This window comes from Leptodactylus fuscus, chromosome 4, assembly GCF_031893055.1.
Source record: "Leptodactylus fuscus isolate aLepFus1 chromosome 4, aLepFus1.hap2, whole genome shotgun sequence".
Classification (NCBI taxonomy): Eukaryota; Metazoa; Chordata; class Amphibia; order Anura; family Leptodactylidae; genus Leptodactylus; species Leptodactylus fuscus.
Window position 1 is genome coordinate 143,032,053 of NC_134268.1, and position 17,980 is coordinate 143,050,032.

Genomic DNA, 17,980 nt, shown 5'->3' on the forward strand with positions numbered 1-17,980 from the left:
ACACATTTTGCCCTTCAATATTTCAACATTTTTTTTTTATTGCTGATTTTTGCTGATGCTAATTTTTTTTCTGACATATTAGCCCCAGTTACAATGGGGATATAGTCTCCTAAGATGCACCGTCGACTGATCTGACTCTACTAGGACCCAGCAGCATTTGCAGCTAACTGGTACCCGGTATAGCATGACTCTGGGGTTCTGGTAAGATGCAACATGGTACCTTCCTGATCAATTTTACTATCACTGACTTGTTCTTGCTGTATTTGGGTTCAGGATTTGAATCCATCCATGATCTTCATTCCCAAAGAGGTTGTAGGTTCTTCAGGTAACTACAGTTTCCTACATTCATAAAACATGTTGATAGTGTCGTCTCCTTTTACACCATATTTTTGGCATACAGTTGAGGTATAAGCTCAGGTATTTATTCTTCCCGAGATATTAAACATATATGATGATACACAAATCTAAATGCAATTGAGAAATTTGCTATATGCTTAAAATCTCTATTTCTTCATACATATTCATCTCCATTCCCTTATGTAAATGATCATATTTAGTGTAATTTGGCTTCACGCAGTCCTCATAATAAATGTGCAGTAAGTATTATACATTATATCATTTTTATCATGTAGATTTCGTACAAATTTTCCACTTTCATGTCAGAACTATGCATGAAATGATGACAAGAACACATTATTATGAGTATCTGTCAGGTTTCCTAAAGGTTTGAAAAACATTTTTATTTTCTGAAAATGCCTGTGGTGAAAATAGGTGCTGAATGAGTTCAGCTCAGAAGCCACATCGCAGGATGCCCAGTGTTAAAGACAATTGAGGTCTATTATGATGTACTAAGGATGCAAAAAGAATTTTCTTTTTGTGGCCAAGTGCAAATCCATGTATTGTCAGTGAAGCATCTATTTTTCGGTCTTTGGAAGCTCGCTGTAAATAATGTTTGTCCGTGATTCTTTGTAAGGCTGACAGAGAAGGACAAACGTATAATTGACAAAAGTAAAAGGGTCAATATCTTCTTAAAAGTCCAGCTTTGTCCGTCTCCATTAAACCAAACATCTCAAGTAATTTGATATCTCTATGTGTCACCTCAATATATTTGCTGGAACAAAACCATTTCTTTTAGCCTCATCATTATCTAGGAGACCCCCATCATCGGTGGCCAAAGAAGCAACTGCTAAAGGTGTATGTCCACCTTTACACTACTATTGTTCTATCATTTTGGACCACAGACTGACTTGCTCAGAAACATGCGGATTATTATATTGCATAACACTGCATTTATTCAAGAGCTGTCCCATTTGGCAGTGGATTTCCTTATATGACACCCCTATGCCCAGACAGAACTCCTTTAAAGTGACACTTCAGGGGGATTTTTTTTTTTATAGCTATGCAAGGTAGTCATTGAAAATCTGCTATTGCTGATACTGTCACCCATGTCTAGTAGATGTGCCCATGTCTATTTCCTGTTTCTGCAAAAAAAAACTGCAAAGCAAATACTAAAATGGACCTTTCAATACCTTAAAGGGGTTGTCATGAACAACCCTTTTAACGTTCACGTGACCACTGAGGCCAATCAACAGCCTCAGCAGACCTCAGGAAGGAAACTCATGATGTCACAGGTAGTGACATTACATGCACTTTGCAGATCAGCCTCAGCAGTCATGTGACCAAAGACCCCAAAGTACAATAATCCACCAAACAATCCCAGAGGGGTGAACCTCATGAATGTATGTGGAAACTAATCTTGTGGGGCTCACCCATCCCTATAAATGAAGTAGCTTGAGGCTTCCGGCAACTGTGGAGCATTATATAGTACATGCATATTGTATGTGGGGCCAGTATTGAGCACTATACTTTGCGGGGTCTATATGGAGCATTATTCTATGAGGGGCACTGGGGAGCAGATTATACAGTGGGGGCCACTCTATTATACTGTGGGGGGTCATTGAGGAGCATTACAGTGCAGGGTGGCTCAGGTGCATTTTATACCATGTGGGGCTGCTCTGGAGCACTGTACTGTATTTGGCCACTGTGTAGAGACACTGTGGAGCATTATACGGTGTTGAGCCAATGTGCAGCATTACATTGTGGGTGAAATCTTGCGAGTATTATACTGTGTGGAGACTCTGTGGAGCACAGTGCTATGTGGGGCCACTGTAGAACATTTTACACTGTGTAGAGACACTGTAGAGCATTATACTGTGGGGGCTCTTGGGAGCATTTTATACTATGTGGAGACACTGGGCAATATTTTATACTGTTTGGAGTCATTATGGAGCATAATACTGCATGGAAACACTATGGAGTATTATACTGTATGGAGATACTGTGGGATATTATCCTGTGTGGAGACACAGTATACTGTGTAAGCACTGGGGAACATTATATATACTAGGTGGGTGACACAGGACAGGAAACAGCTCAGAGAGCAGTGCCAGTATATTTTGCCTGATGGCAGAATAAAATCAAAGGCAGAGAACAGTCCCAGAAGGCAAAAATAAGAGACAGAGTAAGTGAAAGATTACAATTAAATAAAAGACAAAATATAGTGATGAAAGGCCCAGTAATGAGAAGAATTCAGTGGACTAAGAGACAGAATTCAGGTAGGGACAATTATTTTCAAATTCCGCTAAGTATAGTAGAGGGGATCTCCAGCAAAATTCACATCCAAAAGTGGGTCCCACCTTCACAAAGTCTGTGAACCACTGTGCCATTGCAAGTAGTATTCTAATCATTGCAATTTACAGTAACATTGGCATTGCTGCATATACAGTCTGGTATGACTTGGTAAGCCTCTAAAAGGCACCAGGCAACATACTTTTCCAAGATACAATTTCCCTAGGGGAGAATAGTTTGTAATATACTATGCAATAAAGGTGTGTACCCTATTAGTTTACCTTAATGCACAACTCTACATAAAAAGAGTGGAACAGATGTGGCCACCTTTACCTTTGCTTGGTTAAGGACTCACAAACTTTTTGGTCAATTTCTCACAAAAAAAAAAAAAATTAAAAATCCAATGCAATATAACTAGCACAACCCTTAACAAGCCACCACATAAATCATAGCTACTGGTAGACCACACATAGACAAATACAGTATAGCACAACAATTATGTTTTAAAAAAGAGCTGGTCATCTAGTACCACACAGTACAAACTAGAGAACTGTACTGTATTACGGATTCATACTACTGTCTATACATCTAAATGTAATTATAGGTCAGAACATAAAACATATATATGCATTTCAGTGCTTGATAGAAAAACAATAGACGTTAATAGTATTGTCAAGAACTCATAACTATTGCAGAACAACTATAGAGGTTACAGACTATTACATAAAAGTGATGTATGAAAGTGTCTATTACATCTCTTAAGAAGTTGTAAGGTGGTACAGACACACATATTAAACATTTAGTCTGTTGTTTGGGAGGGGTTGAACACCAGCCCCAGCTGCCCAGTAGCTGTGGTGAGGATTGCAGTGTTGTTAGAGTTGGCACGCCACAATTTGGTATAGTGTTATTTGTCTACTATGTTGCATATGCCAGTTTGGGGAAGGAGTGATGGATAGCTTGAAGTGGAACTAACTTGGGAAAGCTTGAGAGGGAAGCCTCCTCCTGGCCATATAGACGCCATTTGTTTCTTAAAATTAGGCAGCTCAGAACACTTAGGAGTAAGAGGAGAGGTTCTCAGTTGACAGGCCATGCACCACCTGTGACACTGGAACGCGTTAGTCATCATAGTAGTCTGGAGCCTTGCACACTGGGCCAAACCACATCTGCTATCTGCCGCCTACCATCTGTGTACCAGTGTAGTTAGATTATAAGTTAGGTTTCAGGAGATTTTGTTCTGCCTTAAGCTTTCAAACTGTTTAAATTTGTCCAATCTTGAAAATCAATTAATATTAGATCATTAGCCTGTGAAACACTGTCACAAGCAACATCAACCACAAAACCCAAATACTGTAACACTAAATTTGTAGCGTGAAAAAAGTTTTCATTGCATCACACCCTTTTATATTGTATTTCATAGTATTCAGCAGAATTAAACGCAAGCCAATGTAAATAAGTTTTGTTTCCGGCAAACCTGATTGATGCTTTCGGAATTGCATCTGGACTGTCGACCTGTGGCAATTCATCTGCTAAGATCTCTTCGGGGCTACGAGGATCAGGAGAAATTGATGTCTTCTGTTTTTCTTTGAGATTCAGCCCACTAATAATGCTATTCCATAAGCTGTTTTGAGACTTGGACCCTACAACAGACATTACATATGCATAATATTTAGTTCCTGCATTTTACTAGAAAACATTTTATACAATGGAATCATATTTAGGCTAAGGCACATTGGGTCTCGTATTTTCCTATATTAGCCTAGCCAGAAAAGGAAAACTGATACCTACAGTCCTATGAAAAAGTTTGGGCACCCCTATTAATCTTAATCATTTTTTGTTCTAAATATTTTGGTGTTTGCAACAGCCATTTCAGTTTGATATATCTAATAACTAATGGACACAGTAATATTTCAGGATTGAAATGAGGTTTATTATACTAACAGAAAATGTGCAATATGCATTAAACCAAAATTTGACCGGTGCAAAAGTATGGGCACCCTTATCATTTTATTGATTTGAATTCCCCTAACTACTTTTTACTGACTTACTGAAGCACAAAATTGGTTTTGTAACCTCAGTGAGCTTTGAACTTCATAGCCAGATGTATCCAATCATAAGAAAAGGTATTTAAGGTGGCCAATTGCAAGTTGATCTCCTATTTGAATCTCCTCTGAAGAGTGGCATCATGGGCTACTCAAAACAACTCTCAAATGATCTGAAAACAAAGATTGTTCAACATAGTTGTTCAGGGGAAGGATACAAAAAGTTGTCTCAGAGATTTAACCTGTCAGTTTCCACTGTGAGGAACATAGTAAGGAAATGGAAGAGCACAGGGACAGTTCTTGTTAAGCCCAGAAGTGGCAGGCCAAGAAAAATATCAGAAAGACAGAGAAGAAGAATGGTGAGAACAGTCAAGGACAATCCACAGACCACCTCCAAAGAGCTGCAGCATCATCTTGCTGCAGATGGTGTCACTGTGCATCGGTCAACTATACAGCGCACTTTGCACAAATAGAAGCTGTATGGGAGAGTGATGAGAAAGAAGCCGTTTCTGCACGTATGCCACAAATAGAGTTGCCTGAGGTATGAAAAAGCACATTTGGACAAGGCAGCTTCATTTTGGAAACAAAAATTGAGTTGTTTGGTTATAAAAAAAGGCGTTATGCATGGCGTTCAAAAAGAAACAGCATTCCAAGAAAAACACATGCTACCCACTGTAAAATTTGGTGGAGGTTCCATCATGCTTTGGGGCTGTGTGGCCAATGCCGGCATCGGGAATCTTGTTAAAGTTGAGAGTCGCATGGATTCCACTCAGTATCAGCAGATTCTTGAGAATAATGTTCAAGAATCAGTGACGAAGTTGAAGTTACGCCGGGGATGGATATTTCAGCAAGACAATGATCCAAAACACCGCTCCAAATCCTCAGGCATTCATGCAGAGGAACAATGACAATGTTCTGGAATGGCCATCCCAGTCCCCAGACCTGAATATCATTGAACATCTGTGGGATGATTTGAAGCGGGCTGTCCATGCTCGGCGACCATCTAACTTAACTGAACTTGAATTGTTTGTCCAAAATACCTTTATCCAGGATCCAGGAACTGATTAAAAGCTACAGGAAGCGACTAGAGGCTGTTATCTTTGCAAAAGGAGGATCTACTAAATATTAATGTCACTTTTCTGTTGAGGTGCCCATACTTTTGCACCGGTCAAATTTTGGTTTAATGCATATTGCACATTTTTTGTTAGTACAATAAACCTCATTTCAATCCTGAAATATTACTGTGTCCATCAGTTATTAGATATATCAAACTGAAATGGCTGTTGCAAATACCAAAATATTTAGAGCTAAAAATGATTAAGATTAATAGGGGTGCCCAAACTTTTTCATAGGACTGTATAACTGGAATCTGAATGAGTCTCCGTTTTCTCTCCAGTAAGTTTTAGAACAGACCATTCAATAATGTAAATTGGCACATTATTTCTATGTGTATACTGAATGTGGTGCACACCTTTACCTTCCATCTTCAATGCAGGAGTATCAGATTCAATTATGTGGATAAACATATTAAGGAATATTAGAAGAAACTTTTGCTTCAGGTATGCAGTAAAAGCTAAGAAACTTTATTTACCAAACAGTGATGTTTCGATCATATTGGAGATCTTTCTCTATCTGTCTATACATTTGGTAGAGCAGTATCAGCAAAATGTAAATGACAGATGGAAGGGAATATGTCTACTGGATCAGACTTCCCAGGGCTTATTTGCAGTCCAGAGATAGGTGAACCTCTTAATCTATGGACCGAGCCTTCTGAACCTGAAATAAATCTTAATTATGTGTCATGAAAAATCAGAGTTTAAATAAACTTAAAACATAATGTATAACACTGTCAGGGCTCCTAAGACTCCATCCGTCCAATTTATAACTCTCTGAGGGCGGGTTCACACCTGCGCTGGGTCTCCGTTTTAGCCATTCGGGCGGGTTTTCTTTTTCTGCCCCGAGAAACTGGACAGGGGACAGAAACCCGGCAGTTAGTTTTCAAACACATTTACTTGAATGGGTTTGCAAAGTGACTGCCCGTGTGCGTCTTCTGTTTCTCTGCGGCAAAACCATTTTATTTAATTGGACACAAAGTCCTGAATGTCCGACTTTGTGTCCAGTTAAAAAAAACTGTTTTGCCGTGGAGAGGCAGAAGGCGCACATGGGCAGTCACTTTGCAAACCCATTCAAGTAAATGTGTTTGAAAACTAACTGCCGGGTTTCCGTCCCCTGTCCAGTTTCTCGGGGCAGAATACGGAAACCCGCTGGATTGGCTAAAGCAGAGACCCAGCGCAGGTGTGAACCCGCCCTAAGGCAAAAGAAAACAAAGGGTTGACAAAGGTAGACAGCTTATTTAAAGAGGACCTTTCACCATATCTGGGCACATGCAGTGTTATATATTGCCGGAAAGCTGACAGTGCGCTGAATTCAGCACACTGTCGGCTTTCCCGATCTGTGCCCGGTGTGAAGAGCTTACGGTCCGGTACTGTAGCTCTTCTATGGTCAGAAGGGCGTTTCTGACCATTAGCCAGAGACGTCCTTCTGCCTCGCGGCGCCTATCGCGCTGTGCTGTGGAGTGGGGAGGAACACCCCCTCCCTCTCCTGATAATACTCGTCTATGGACGAGCGCTGTGAGCAGAGGGAGGGGGCATTCCTCCCCGCTCCACAGCACAGCGTGATAGGCGCCGCGAGGCAGAAGGACATCTCTGGCTAATGGTCAGAAACGCCCTTCTGACCATAGAAGAGCTACGGTACCGGACCGTAAGCTCTTCACACCGGGCACAGATCGGGAAAGCCGACAGTGTGCTGAACTCAGCTTTCCGGCAGTATATAACACTGCATGTGCCCAGATATGGTGAAAGGTCCTCTTTAATTATACCTTGTGCTTTAACTTCTTTTTTCACTTTTTAACAGTAAAATGCTCCAAAAATATGCCTGTTTTAGGCTCAGATAACTACAATTTTTCATACATATATGGCAGTTATATTGGAAAAAGCAATGGTATTTACAAATATTTGTCAGTTTCATTTATTATTTTGAAAAAGAATTTGTGGCAGTGTGTCTGGTTAAAAAGTTATATAGAAGAAGTGGCTTTAACCCCTGAGTGTGTAGTTAATGTTGAACATTGTATTATCTACGGCACTCAGATGTGTTACTTAGCCGATGCCCAGACTCACCACTGGAGTTGTAAGATTATCCCACTCTGACACATTAACCCCCTGGATGTGTGATAAATAGTGATCACAAAATCCAGGGGGTCTGGGGTCAAAATTGTCATCCCTTGGATCCCCCGTGATAAGATCAGGGGGACTGAGGGGTTTGCCATGGCAGCCAGGAGACAAAGCAACGTACCCCTAACTGATGTTCCCTGTCACACAAAGGGATCCTATGTGCAATGTACTGCAATACTATATATTGCACTGGAAATGTGAGATTTCAGGTTCAAGTCCCCTTTTAGAGCAGGGATAAAGTTGAAAAAAAAAGTTAACAATAAAAAGTTCATAAAACCCACCTTTAAATTTAAAAACCACATAACGTAAAAAAAATTAGGTATCCCCTTGTGCGTATAAGCCCCCACTATCCAAAAATAGTATTATTTATCCTGTACGATGAACAGTTATGGCAGACTGGCAACATGCCTGGACTGCCTGCCAAGTACAGAAATTATACATAAAAGTACAGAATTGACTTTTTAGAAGAAAAATAACAAAAATGATTCATGTATGGGAGAAGATTCCAGAGCAATATAGTACTAGAGGAGAGAAATCTCTCTGGCAGAAATTTCAAGTAGAAATTTGTTGTACACTTAGTGTGCCTGCCAGTTGAACAGCAATGGAGACATTTGGTTTTCAAAAAAGCCACCAACAATTTTCCCTTAATGGGAGCAGATTAAACACCAACATGGTGTTGGTATTGGAAAGTACAATGGCGAGAGTTTTTTTGGGACGGGGCTTGTTTAATATATATTTTTTATGTCAACACCGTGGTACCAACAGAATGTAACAGAACATGACTAGCGATGATTTCTGGCTTTGTAAGTGCACCAGGCAGCATCGGACACACAGTAAATGGAACATGATATCTGGAGACAGGTGTAAATCTATTTACTGGCACCAGCTGGAAGTGTACAAAGAGATTCATGGATCCCTGCCTTTTTGACAACAGAATTTTTTTCCACATTTGTTGTAGATAGTTTGGTCCACCTACGTGTTACAAAGCCGACAACAGCACTGAACATCTTCTCATCCATTACACTTGAGGTTTGGGAATACCCCTTTAAGTTGTGGACAACGAAGTCTGTGTCGCTCTCAAATTGTTTGTTTAAAAATATCATTGTTGGGCTATATTCATATCTACATCGGAGATTTAAACTCTGAGTTATGAGGAACTTCTTTGACTCAACCCAAATTTTTGGACTGATCCACTCAAACCCAAAACAGAATAAATCTTCAGAGGTTCGTCCATGTCTAGTATAGAGATTCCCATCCACACATTGTGGAAAAATACACACATTGGACACTCTTTGATTTCCAAAACCATTGCAGTTTTGGAAATGGCAGCATTTCAATTATACCTACGGAAAGCTTGAGGTATATCTATAGGTATAAAGGCATCAGAAACCTCTGTGGACTTTCTATGAAAAGCGCTGCAGGAAAAATAGCGGCGGCAACACAGTGTTTTTTTGCTGCGACCTGCTGTACTAGTAAAACAGGCAAGGCTAAGGACCCACATAGCGGCCATCTTGTGGACAACGAAGTCTGTGTAGCTTTCAAATTGTTTGTTTAAAAATATAATTGTTGGGCTATGTTCATATCTACATCTGAGATTCCTTTAGGATGAAAAAGTCCTGGATGCAGACATTTTTTGTTTGATAAAACAGCATGTCTAAGAGGTTTCTGGTCACATTGTAGCCAGGTCTCTACAGCCCAGCTACTACATTGGGACAGCTTTACATTCGCAAAAATAAATTTTATTTATTTGTGTATTTGTATGATTAAAACTAAGGGAAATTTGAGGTTTTACATAAATAAGAATAACTACAGTTTCATTTCCTACTTCTATAAACAGGATTAGTGGTTAGCTTCACTCCTTATTATATCAGTATGTCTGAGGTCTTTTTTTTTTTTTTTTTTTTTACAGAAAGTCTTGTACTGCCACCTGGTGATCACTTATGAAATATGTTACGCACAAAAAATAATAAAAATAAATACGTATAAACCAATACCTCTTCTCCAACTAACTCATTGTAAAGCAATATTATACAATAAGGCCCACATAGTACAAATGCTGCCATTTTGCCACACCAGAAACACTGCTGTGTTTTACAGTACATCCGTAGTGGAAATGCTGAGATTTGAAAAACACTTGCAGCATGTCAATTATACCTACGGACATGCTGGCGGTTTCCCTATAGGCAAAATAGAAGGAGAAAGTCTACGTAGGTAAAATCTGCATACTTTATTTGAAAAGCGCTATGTGCAAATCTGTGATGCATTCCCCCGTGGTTTTTCATGCAGCCTTTTTTTCTTTAGATTATAAACCCTATACACGGATCACAATGTGCATTTTTTTCCCATTTAAGTATGTCTTTGTAGAACAGGAGGAAATCCACACAAACATGGGGAGAACATACAAACGCCTTGCAGATATTGATCCTGGCAGGATTCAAACCCAGGACTCCGGCGCTGCAAGGATGCAGTGCTAACCCCTGAGCCACCGTGTTGCCCCTTCATGCAGCCTCTTTGGCTGTAGTCCACTCCCTTAGCCTAAAGGTTCCATACCACTGGGTGATGTTCTATGTCTGTAAGGAAATGTTTCTATAAATAGAATATTGTGGTATACTTCATCAAATGGTATATAGGGGTCCATTTCCTCCATAAAAGAAAACAGACACTGTTCGCAAATAGGTTCCGTACAGATTGTACAGATTATATATGGGATTCACCTATACTCTGTATTTAATAATGTTCCTGTTCTATTTATACTGTATGTAATATCTAAAAAGCTATAAATATGGATTGTAACAAGGAAAGTGAAGGATCAGCACATTTCTTCAAGATTCCTTTCACATATGTATTAGATTTTATTCAAGTGAGGCTAAGTCCCTACATAGCAAAATGAAAAAAATGTGCAAAAAAAAAAAACACGGCAGAAACGCATCAAGTTTTTTCATGTTTTGCATTATTAGTTTTTTCGCAGGTATAACTGACTTGCTGTGATTTTCCACTGCAGATTTTTCTTCTTCAATGTTTGGATGGGATTAACCAGAATTCCATTCACTTTGCAGGTTCTGTAAAACGCAGCTTTTTCGCAATGTGTGGCTTCAGCCTGAGGCAAAGGTTACACTAGGTTCAGACAAGTGGGTCTATGTCATTTGGGTCCACAATGAGAGAGAACCTGTCTAAGGGTTGGTTCACACTACCGCTTGTATTCTGTTCGCAAGGAGTCCGCATGGAGACCCCCCTGGACGGAATACCAACGTTAATGCAAGCGCTGTGCAGTTAAGCATACGGAGCCCATAGACTATAATGAGCTCCGTGTGCTTGCCGCGCACTGCTCGCACTGCCTGTCTGGGGGGGGTCTCCATGCGGACTCCTTGTGGACGGAATACAAGCGCTAGTGTGAACCGGGCATAAGGCTAAGGTCCCACATAGCATCCCGCAGTGCTGTTCATAGAAAGTCCGCAAACTCTGCGGACTTTGTAGTTCAATTATATCAATAGGAAAACCGCCAGCCTATGTATAATTGATATGCTGCAATTTCAAAAACCACGACAGTGCTGTAAATCGCAGCGTGTCCACTACGCATTGTTTTATGTAAAGTGGACATGGGATTCGCTAGAATCCTGTTCACTTTACTGTGACTGTAAAATACCGGGGGGGTTTTCTGCGACATTTGTGGTGTGAGCACACATGGGGTCTCAGCCTAAGGCTACGGTCCCACATAACGATCTGTAGAAAAAAACACACTACATTTTTTTCCAGAGTATTTTGTTTTCCTTTGCAGACTTTCTTCCCCTATTATACTTATACAGAAACAAAAGCGTTTCCACAGGTATAATTGACATGTTGCGATTTTAAAAGATGCGGGCATTCTCCACTGTGAATTTTTTTCTGTAGTTAGCCAGAAACCCATCCACTTTGCAGGTACTGTAAAGCCCAGTGTTTTCGTAATGTGGGGCTTCAGCTTAAGGTAAAGGCCTCATGTTGCACAATGCAGATAAAAATGTTGCGTAAATAAAGCAGAGAAGCATTGCGTTATTAATTGCGTTTTTGCTGAGCTTTCTGTGTGGATTTTCTTCTCTTATTAAACTTATAGGGCAATCATAAGCAATCTCATTCACTTTGATGGTATTGCAAAATGCTGCATTTTTTTTCTGCAGAAAAAAAAAAAAAAAAAAGCTGCATTTCCACCAGGTGGGGCTACAGTCTTAGAATTTGAGGTCTGCTAGCCTGCTGATGGACTTTTTCCTACTTTGATAAGAATTTATGTTTCTTGCATATTGAACTCCACCGTACTATTACAGCGGAAGCCATCCGCACGTTATCGAGCTTATGGAGTGAATGTTACCCCTCGTTAACATCTGCGTTGTCATTCAGTCCTGGGGAGTCCGTATGGGGACCCCCTCCGAATGGAATACCAAACGCAATTTTAGGCACTGTGCAGTAAAAGTACATGGACCCCATAGACTATAATGGGGCCTGTGTGCTTGCCGCCACGTCTCTGCACAGAACAGGAAAGTAGTTCACAATCTACTTTTCTGTCCACATGATATGTGTGGGCAGTGCGCGGCAAGCACATGGACCCCATTCAGCGCACGGTTGGCTTTCATGATCTGTGCCCTGGGTGAAGAGCTACGATACCGTAGCTCTTCATCGTCAGAAGGGCATTCCTGACAGTCTGTCAGGAACGTCCCTCTGCACAGCAGCACCAATAGCGCTGTACAGTGTGAGCGGGGAGGAACGCCCCCTCCCCTCCTGATAATACTCGTCTATGGACGAGCACTGTGAGCAGAGAGAGGGAGGCGTTCCTCCCCGGTCTCACTGTACAGTGTGATAGACGCTGCTGTGAAGAAGGACGTTCCTGACAGAGTGTCAGAAACGCCCTTCTGACTCTAAAGAGCTACGGTACCGGGACCGATAGTTCTTCACCGGGGGCACAGATTGTGAAAGCTGACAGCGCACTGTCATCTTTCCAGCAGTATATAGAACTGCCTGTGTCCCAAACCATGACTGGTCTTCTTTAAGAGAAATAGTCTGGACTGGGAATCATTGCCAGGGCATCTGATGAGATATCCTCCTACAATACGCAGTTGGTGCTGGTCAACTATTGTAAACAGAAACGTTACATATGTAATAATCAGTTCCTTATTGTTTCTATGTGGTTAAGTGCACAATACACTGCTCAATTCTTGGCTTCCATTGGTACCTGATTGTGACACAAAGGGTGTGAATGAAATTGAAGAGCAGCAGGACACTGGGCTTTCCACAACAGTATTCTTCTCATTTGGATCAATAGACAATTACTATACAATTGATCTGAACAAAAATCTAAAGAAAAAACAACATTTGTTTTCCAGGGATTAACCAACCATATAATAGATTAAATTGCATTCATATACTGCTAACATTTTGGATACATGACCGTACTACCATGAGGCAAACGATGCATCTTGCCTTGGGCGCCTGTGTGCTTGCCGCCACGTCTCTGCACAGAACAGGAAAGTAGTTCACAATCTACTTTTCTGTCCACATGATACGTGTGGGCAGTGCACGGCAAGCACATGGACCCCATTCAGCGCACTGTTGGCTTTCATGATCTGTGCCCTGGGTGAAGAGCTAGCGGTCACGATACAGCCTTGTACATATGTGAATGTTGCAATTTTGTTGTGACAAAAAAACTACAAAGCTGTGATTTGGATGCAAAGACATTACTTGAATGAGGCTCCTACCTGCTTTGTGCCATTTACCATAGGAGTATATTTTATGCAACAGTCACAATACACAAAACCAACTTACATATTTATCTACATTGGTCTATTTGCTGTGTTTTAACTCATATCTGAATACCACAAACTATTCTATATTTTTTCCAAATTTTATGTTCTTTAAAATGCCCAAACAAGAATTCAAAAGTTTTTTAATAGAATCATAATTTTCAGCATCCATATATAAACACAGTTATAGCCTTTCTTTGTTGTTCACTTACTTGCAAATCTTGCCAAAGGTCTTGCATTTTTGTCACCAGCTTCATTTGCAACTGAAAACAGGAAAGACACATTTATAGTTGTAGTAAATGTGCATCAGGCCAAAATACAACCAACAGAAATGACAGCATGTGTTTTCATAGCAGATACATAAATAAATGCTTTATAAAATGTATAATACAAATATAAATGGTTATCAAGGGGGTTAAGCAACTTTCATCAAAATCCTGTTTTTACGTATTTTATACAAGGGAAAATATATCTTTGTACTGCATTAGCCAGTGGATATGAAATATAAAGATGGAGAGTCTTTAGTAGAGATGAGCGAACACTAAAATGTTCGAGGTTCGAAATTCGATTCGAACAGCCGCTCAATGTTCGTGTGTTCGAACGGGTTTCGAACCCCATTATAGTCTATGGGGAACAGATACTCGTTAAGGGGGAAACCCAAATCCGTGTCTGGAGGGTCACCAAGTCCACTATGACACCCCAGGAAATGATGCCAACACCTCTGGAATGACACTGGGACAGCAGGGGAAGCATGTCTGGGGGCATCTAACACACCAAAGACCCTCTATTACCCCAACATCACAGCCTAACAACTACACACTTTACACACTCAATACCACCTCTCTGACAGTAGGAAAACACCTTGAAACATGTGTATTTGGCACTTGCAGTGAGGAGAGCTTGTCACCAGCAGTGAATTTGGCCCTTGTAGTAAGTTGAGGTTGGCACCAACATTTGTTTTGAAAATCAGGGTGGATTGAGCCTCTAACCAGCAGAGTTTGGGCAAATTCATGGTGGAGGGAGCCTCTAAAAACCCCAGTTTGGACCAATTCATGGTGGAGGGAGACTCTAAAAACCCCAGTTTGGACCAATTCATGGTGGAGGGAGACTCTAAAAACCCCAGTTTGGACCAATTCATGGTGGAGGGAGCCTCTAAAAACCCCAGTTTGGACCAATTCATGGTGGAGGGAGCCTCTAACCAGCCCAGTTTGGACCAATTAATGGTGGAGGGAGCCTCTAAACAGCCAAGTTTTGGGAAATTCATGGTGGAGGGAGCCTCTAACCAGCCCAGTTTGGACCAATTCATGGTGGAGGGAGCCTCTAAACAGCCCAGTTTGGGCAAATTCATGGTGGAGGGAGCCTCTAACCAGCCCAGTTTGGACCAATTAATGGTGGAGGGAGCCTCTAAACAGCCCAGTTTGGACCAATTAATGGTGGAGGGAGCCTCTAACCAGCCCAGTTTGGACCAATTAATGGTGGAGGGAGCCTCTAACCAGCCCAGTTTGGACCAATTAATGGTGGAGGGAGCCTCTAACCAGCCCAGTTTGGACCAATTAATGGTGGAGGGAGCCTCTAAACAGCCAAGTTTTGGGAAATTCATGGTGGAGGGAGCCTCTAACCAGCCCAGTTTGGACCAATTCATGGTGGAGGGAGCCTCTAAACAGCCCAGTTTGGGCAAATTCATGGTGGAGGGAGCCTCTAAAAAACCCAGTTTGGACCAATTCATGGTGGAGGGAGCCTCTAATTAGCCCAGTTTGGACCAATTAATTGTGGAGGGAGCCTCTAACCAGCCCAGTTTGGACCAATTAATGGTGGAGGGAGCCTCTAACCACCCCAGTTTGGGCAAATTCATGGTGGAGGGAGCCTCTAACCAGCCCAGTTTGGACCAATTAATGGTGGAGGGAGCCTCTAACCAGCCCAGTTTGGACCAATTAATGGTGGAGGGAGCCTCTAACCACCCCAGTTTGGACCAATTCATGGTGGAGGGAGCCTCTAACCAGCCCAGTTTGGACCAATTCATGGTGGAGGGAGCCTCTAAACAGCCAAGTTTTGGGAAATTCATGGTGGAGGGAGCCTCTAACCAGCCCAGTTTGGACCAATTCATGGTGGAGGGAGCCTCTAAACAGCCCAGTTTGGGCAAATTCATGGTGGAGGGAGCCTCTAACCAGCCCAGTTTGGACCAATTAATGGTGGAGGGAGCCTCTAAACAGCCAAGTTTTGGGAAATTCATGGTGGAGGGAGCCTCTAACCAGCCCAGTTTGGACCAATTCATGGTGGAGGGAGCCTCTAAACAGCCAAGTTTTGGGAAATTCATGGTGGAGGGAGCCTCTAAAAAACCCAGTTTGGACCAATTCATGGTGGAGGGAGCCTCTAATTAGCCCAGTTTGGACCAATTAATTGTGGAGGGAGCCTCTAACCAGCCCAGTTTGGACCAATTAATGGTGGAGGGAGCCTCTAACCACCCCAGTTTGGGCAAATTCATGGTGGAGGGAGCCTCTAACCAGCCCAGTTTGGACCAATTAATGGTGGAGGGAGCCTCTAAACAGCCAAGTTTTGGGAAATTCATGGTGGAGGGAGCCTCTAACCAGCCCAGTTTGGACCAATTCATGGTGGAGGGAGCCTCTAAACAGCCCAGTTTGGGCAAATTCATGGTGGAGGGAGCCTCTAAACAGCCCAGTTTGGGCAAATTCATGGTGGAGGGAGCCTCTAACCAGCCCAGTTTGGACCAATTAATGGTGGAGGGAGCCTCTAAACAGCCAAGTTTTGGGAAATTCATGGTGGAGGGAGCCTCTAACCAGCCCAGTTTGGACCAATTAATGGTGGAGGGAGCCTCTAACCAGCCCAGTTTGGACCAATTAATGGTGGAGGGAGCCTCTAACCAGCCCAGTTTGGACCAATTAATGGTGGAGGGAGCCTCTAACCACCCCAGTTTGGACCAATTCATGGTGGAGGGAGCCTCTAACCAGCCCAGTTTGGACCAATTAATGGTGGAGGGAGCCTCTAAACAGCCAAGTTTTGGGAAATTCATGGTGGAGGGAGCCTCTAACCAGCCCAGTTTGGACCAATTCATGGTGGAGGGAGCCTCTAAACAGCCCAGTTTGGGCAAATTCATGGTGGAGGGAGCCTCTAACCAGCCCAGTTTGGACCAATTAATGGTGGAGGGAGCCTCTAAACAGCCAAGTTTTGGGAAATTCATGGTGGAGGGAGCCTCTAACCAGCCCAGTTTGGACCAATTCATGGTGGAGGGAGCCTCTAAACAGCCAAGTTTTGGGAAATTCATGGTGGAGGGAGCCTCTAAAAAACCCAGTTTGGACCAATTCATGGTGGAGGGAGCCTCTAATTAGCCCAGTTTGGACCAATTAATTGTGGAGGGAGCCTCTAACCAGCCCAGTTTGGACCAATTAATGGTGGAGGGAGCCTCTAACCACCCCAGTTTGGGCAAATTCATGGTGGAGGGAGCCTCTAACCAGCCCAGTTTGGACCAATTAATGGTGGAGGGAGCCTCTAAACAGCCAAGTTTTGGGAAATTCATGGTGGAGGGAGCCTCTAACCAGCCCAGTTTGGACCAATTCATGGTGGAGGGAGCCTCTAAACAGCCCAGTTTGGGCAAATTCATGGTGGAGGGAGCCTCTAAACAGCCCAGTTTGGGCAAATTCATGGTGGAGGGAGCCTCTAACCAGCCCAGTTTGGACCAATTAATGGTGGAGGGAGCCTCTAAACAGCCAAGTTTTGGGAAATTCATGGTGGAGGGAGCCTCTAACCAGCCCAGTTTGGACCAATTAATGGTGGAGGGAGCCTCTAACCAGCCCAGTTTGGACCAATTAATGGTGGAGGGAGCCTCTAACCAGCCCAGTTTGGACCAATTAATGGTGGAGGGAGCCTCTAAACAGCCAAGTTTTGGGAAATTCATGGTGGAGGGAGCCTCTAACCAGCCCAGTTTGGACCAATTCATGGTGGAGGGAGCCTCTAAACAGCCCAGTTTGGGCAAATTCATGGTGGAGGGAGCCTCTAAAAAACCCAGTTTGGACCAATTCATGGTGGAGGGAGCCTCTAATTAGCCCAGTTTGGACCAATTAATTGTGGAGGGAGCCTCTAACCAGCCCAGTTTGGACCAATTAATGGTGGAGGGAGCCTCTAACCAGCCCAGTTTGGACCAATTAATGGTGGAGGGAGCCTCTAACCAGCCCAGTTTGGACCAATTAATGGTGGAGGGAGCCTCTAAACAGCCAAGTTTTGGGAAATTCATGGTGGAGGGAGCCTCTAACCAGCCCAGTTTGGACCAATTCATGGTGGAGGGAGCCTCTAAACAGCCCAGTTT

At 42.5% G+C, this 17,980-nt stretch overlaps 1 protein-coding gene across 4 annotated transcripts in view; it reads right to left on the reverse strand.

Moving 5' to 3' along the window:
• Positions 1 to 17,980, reverse strand: part of PDE1C (phosphodiesterase 1C) — a 662,111-nt gene that overhangs the window by 420,407 nt on the left and 223,724 nt on the right. For all 4 annotated transcript variants that reach the window (XM_075271106.1, XM_075271101.1, XM_075271100.1 and 1 more), the window contains exons 2-3: positions 13,875 to 13,925; positions 4,100 to 4,265 (exon numbers count right to left, since the gene is read on the reverse strand). In XM_075271106.1, the coding sequence (XP_075127207.1) occupies positions 4,100 to 4,265; positions 13,875 to 13,925 (217 nt within the window). The remainder of the gene's footprint in view (positions 1 to 4,099; positions 4,266 to 13,874; positions 13,926 to 17,980) is intronic.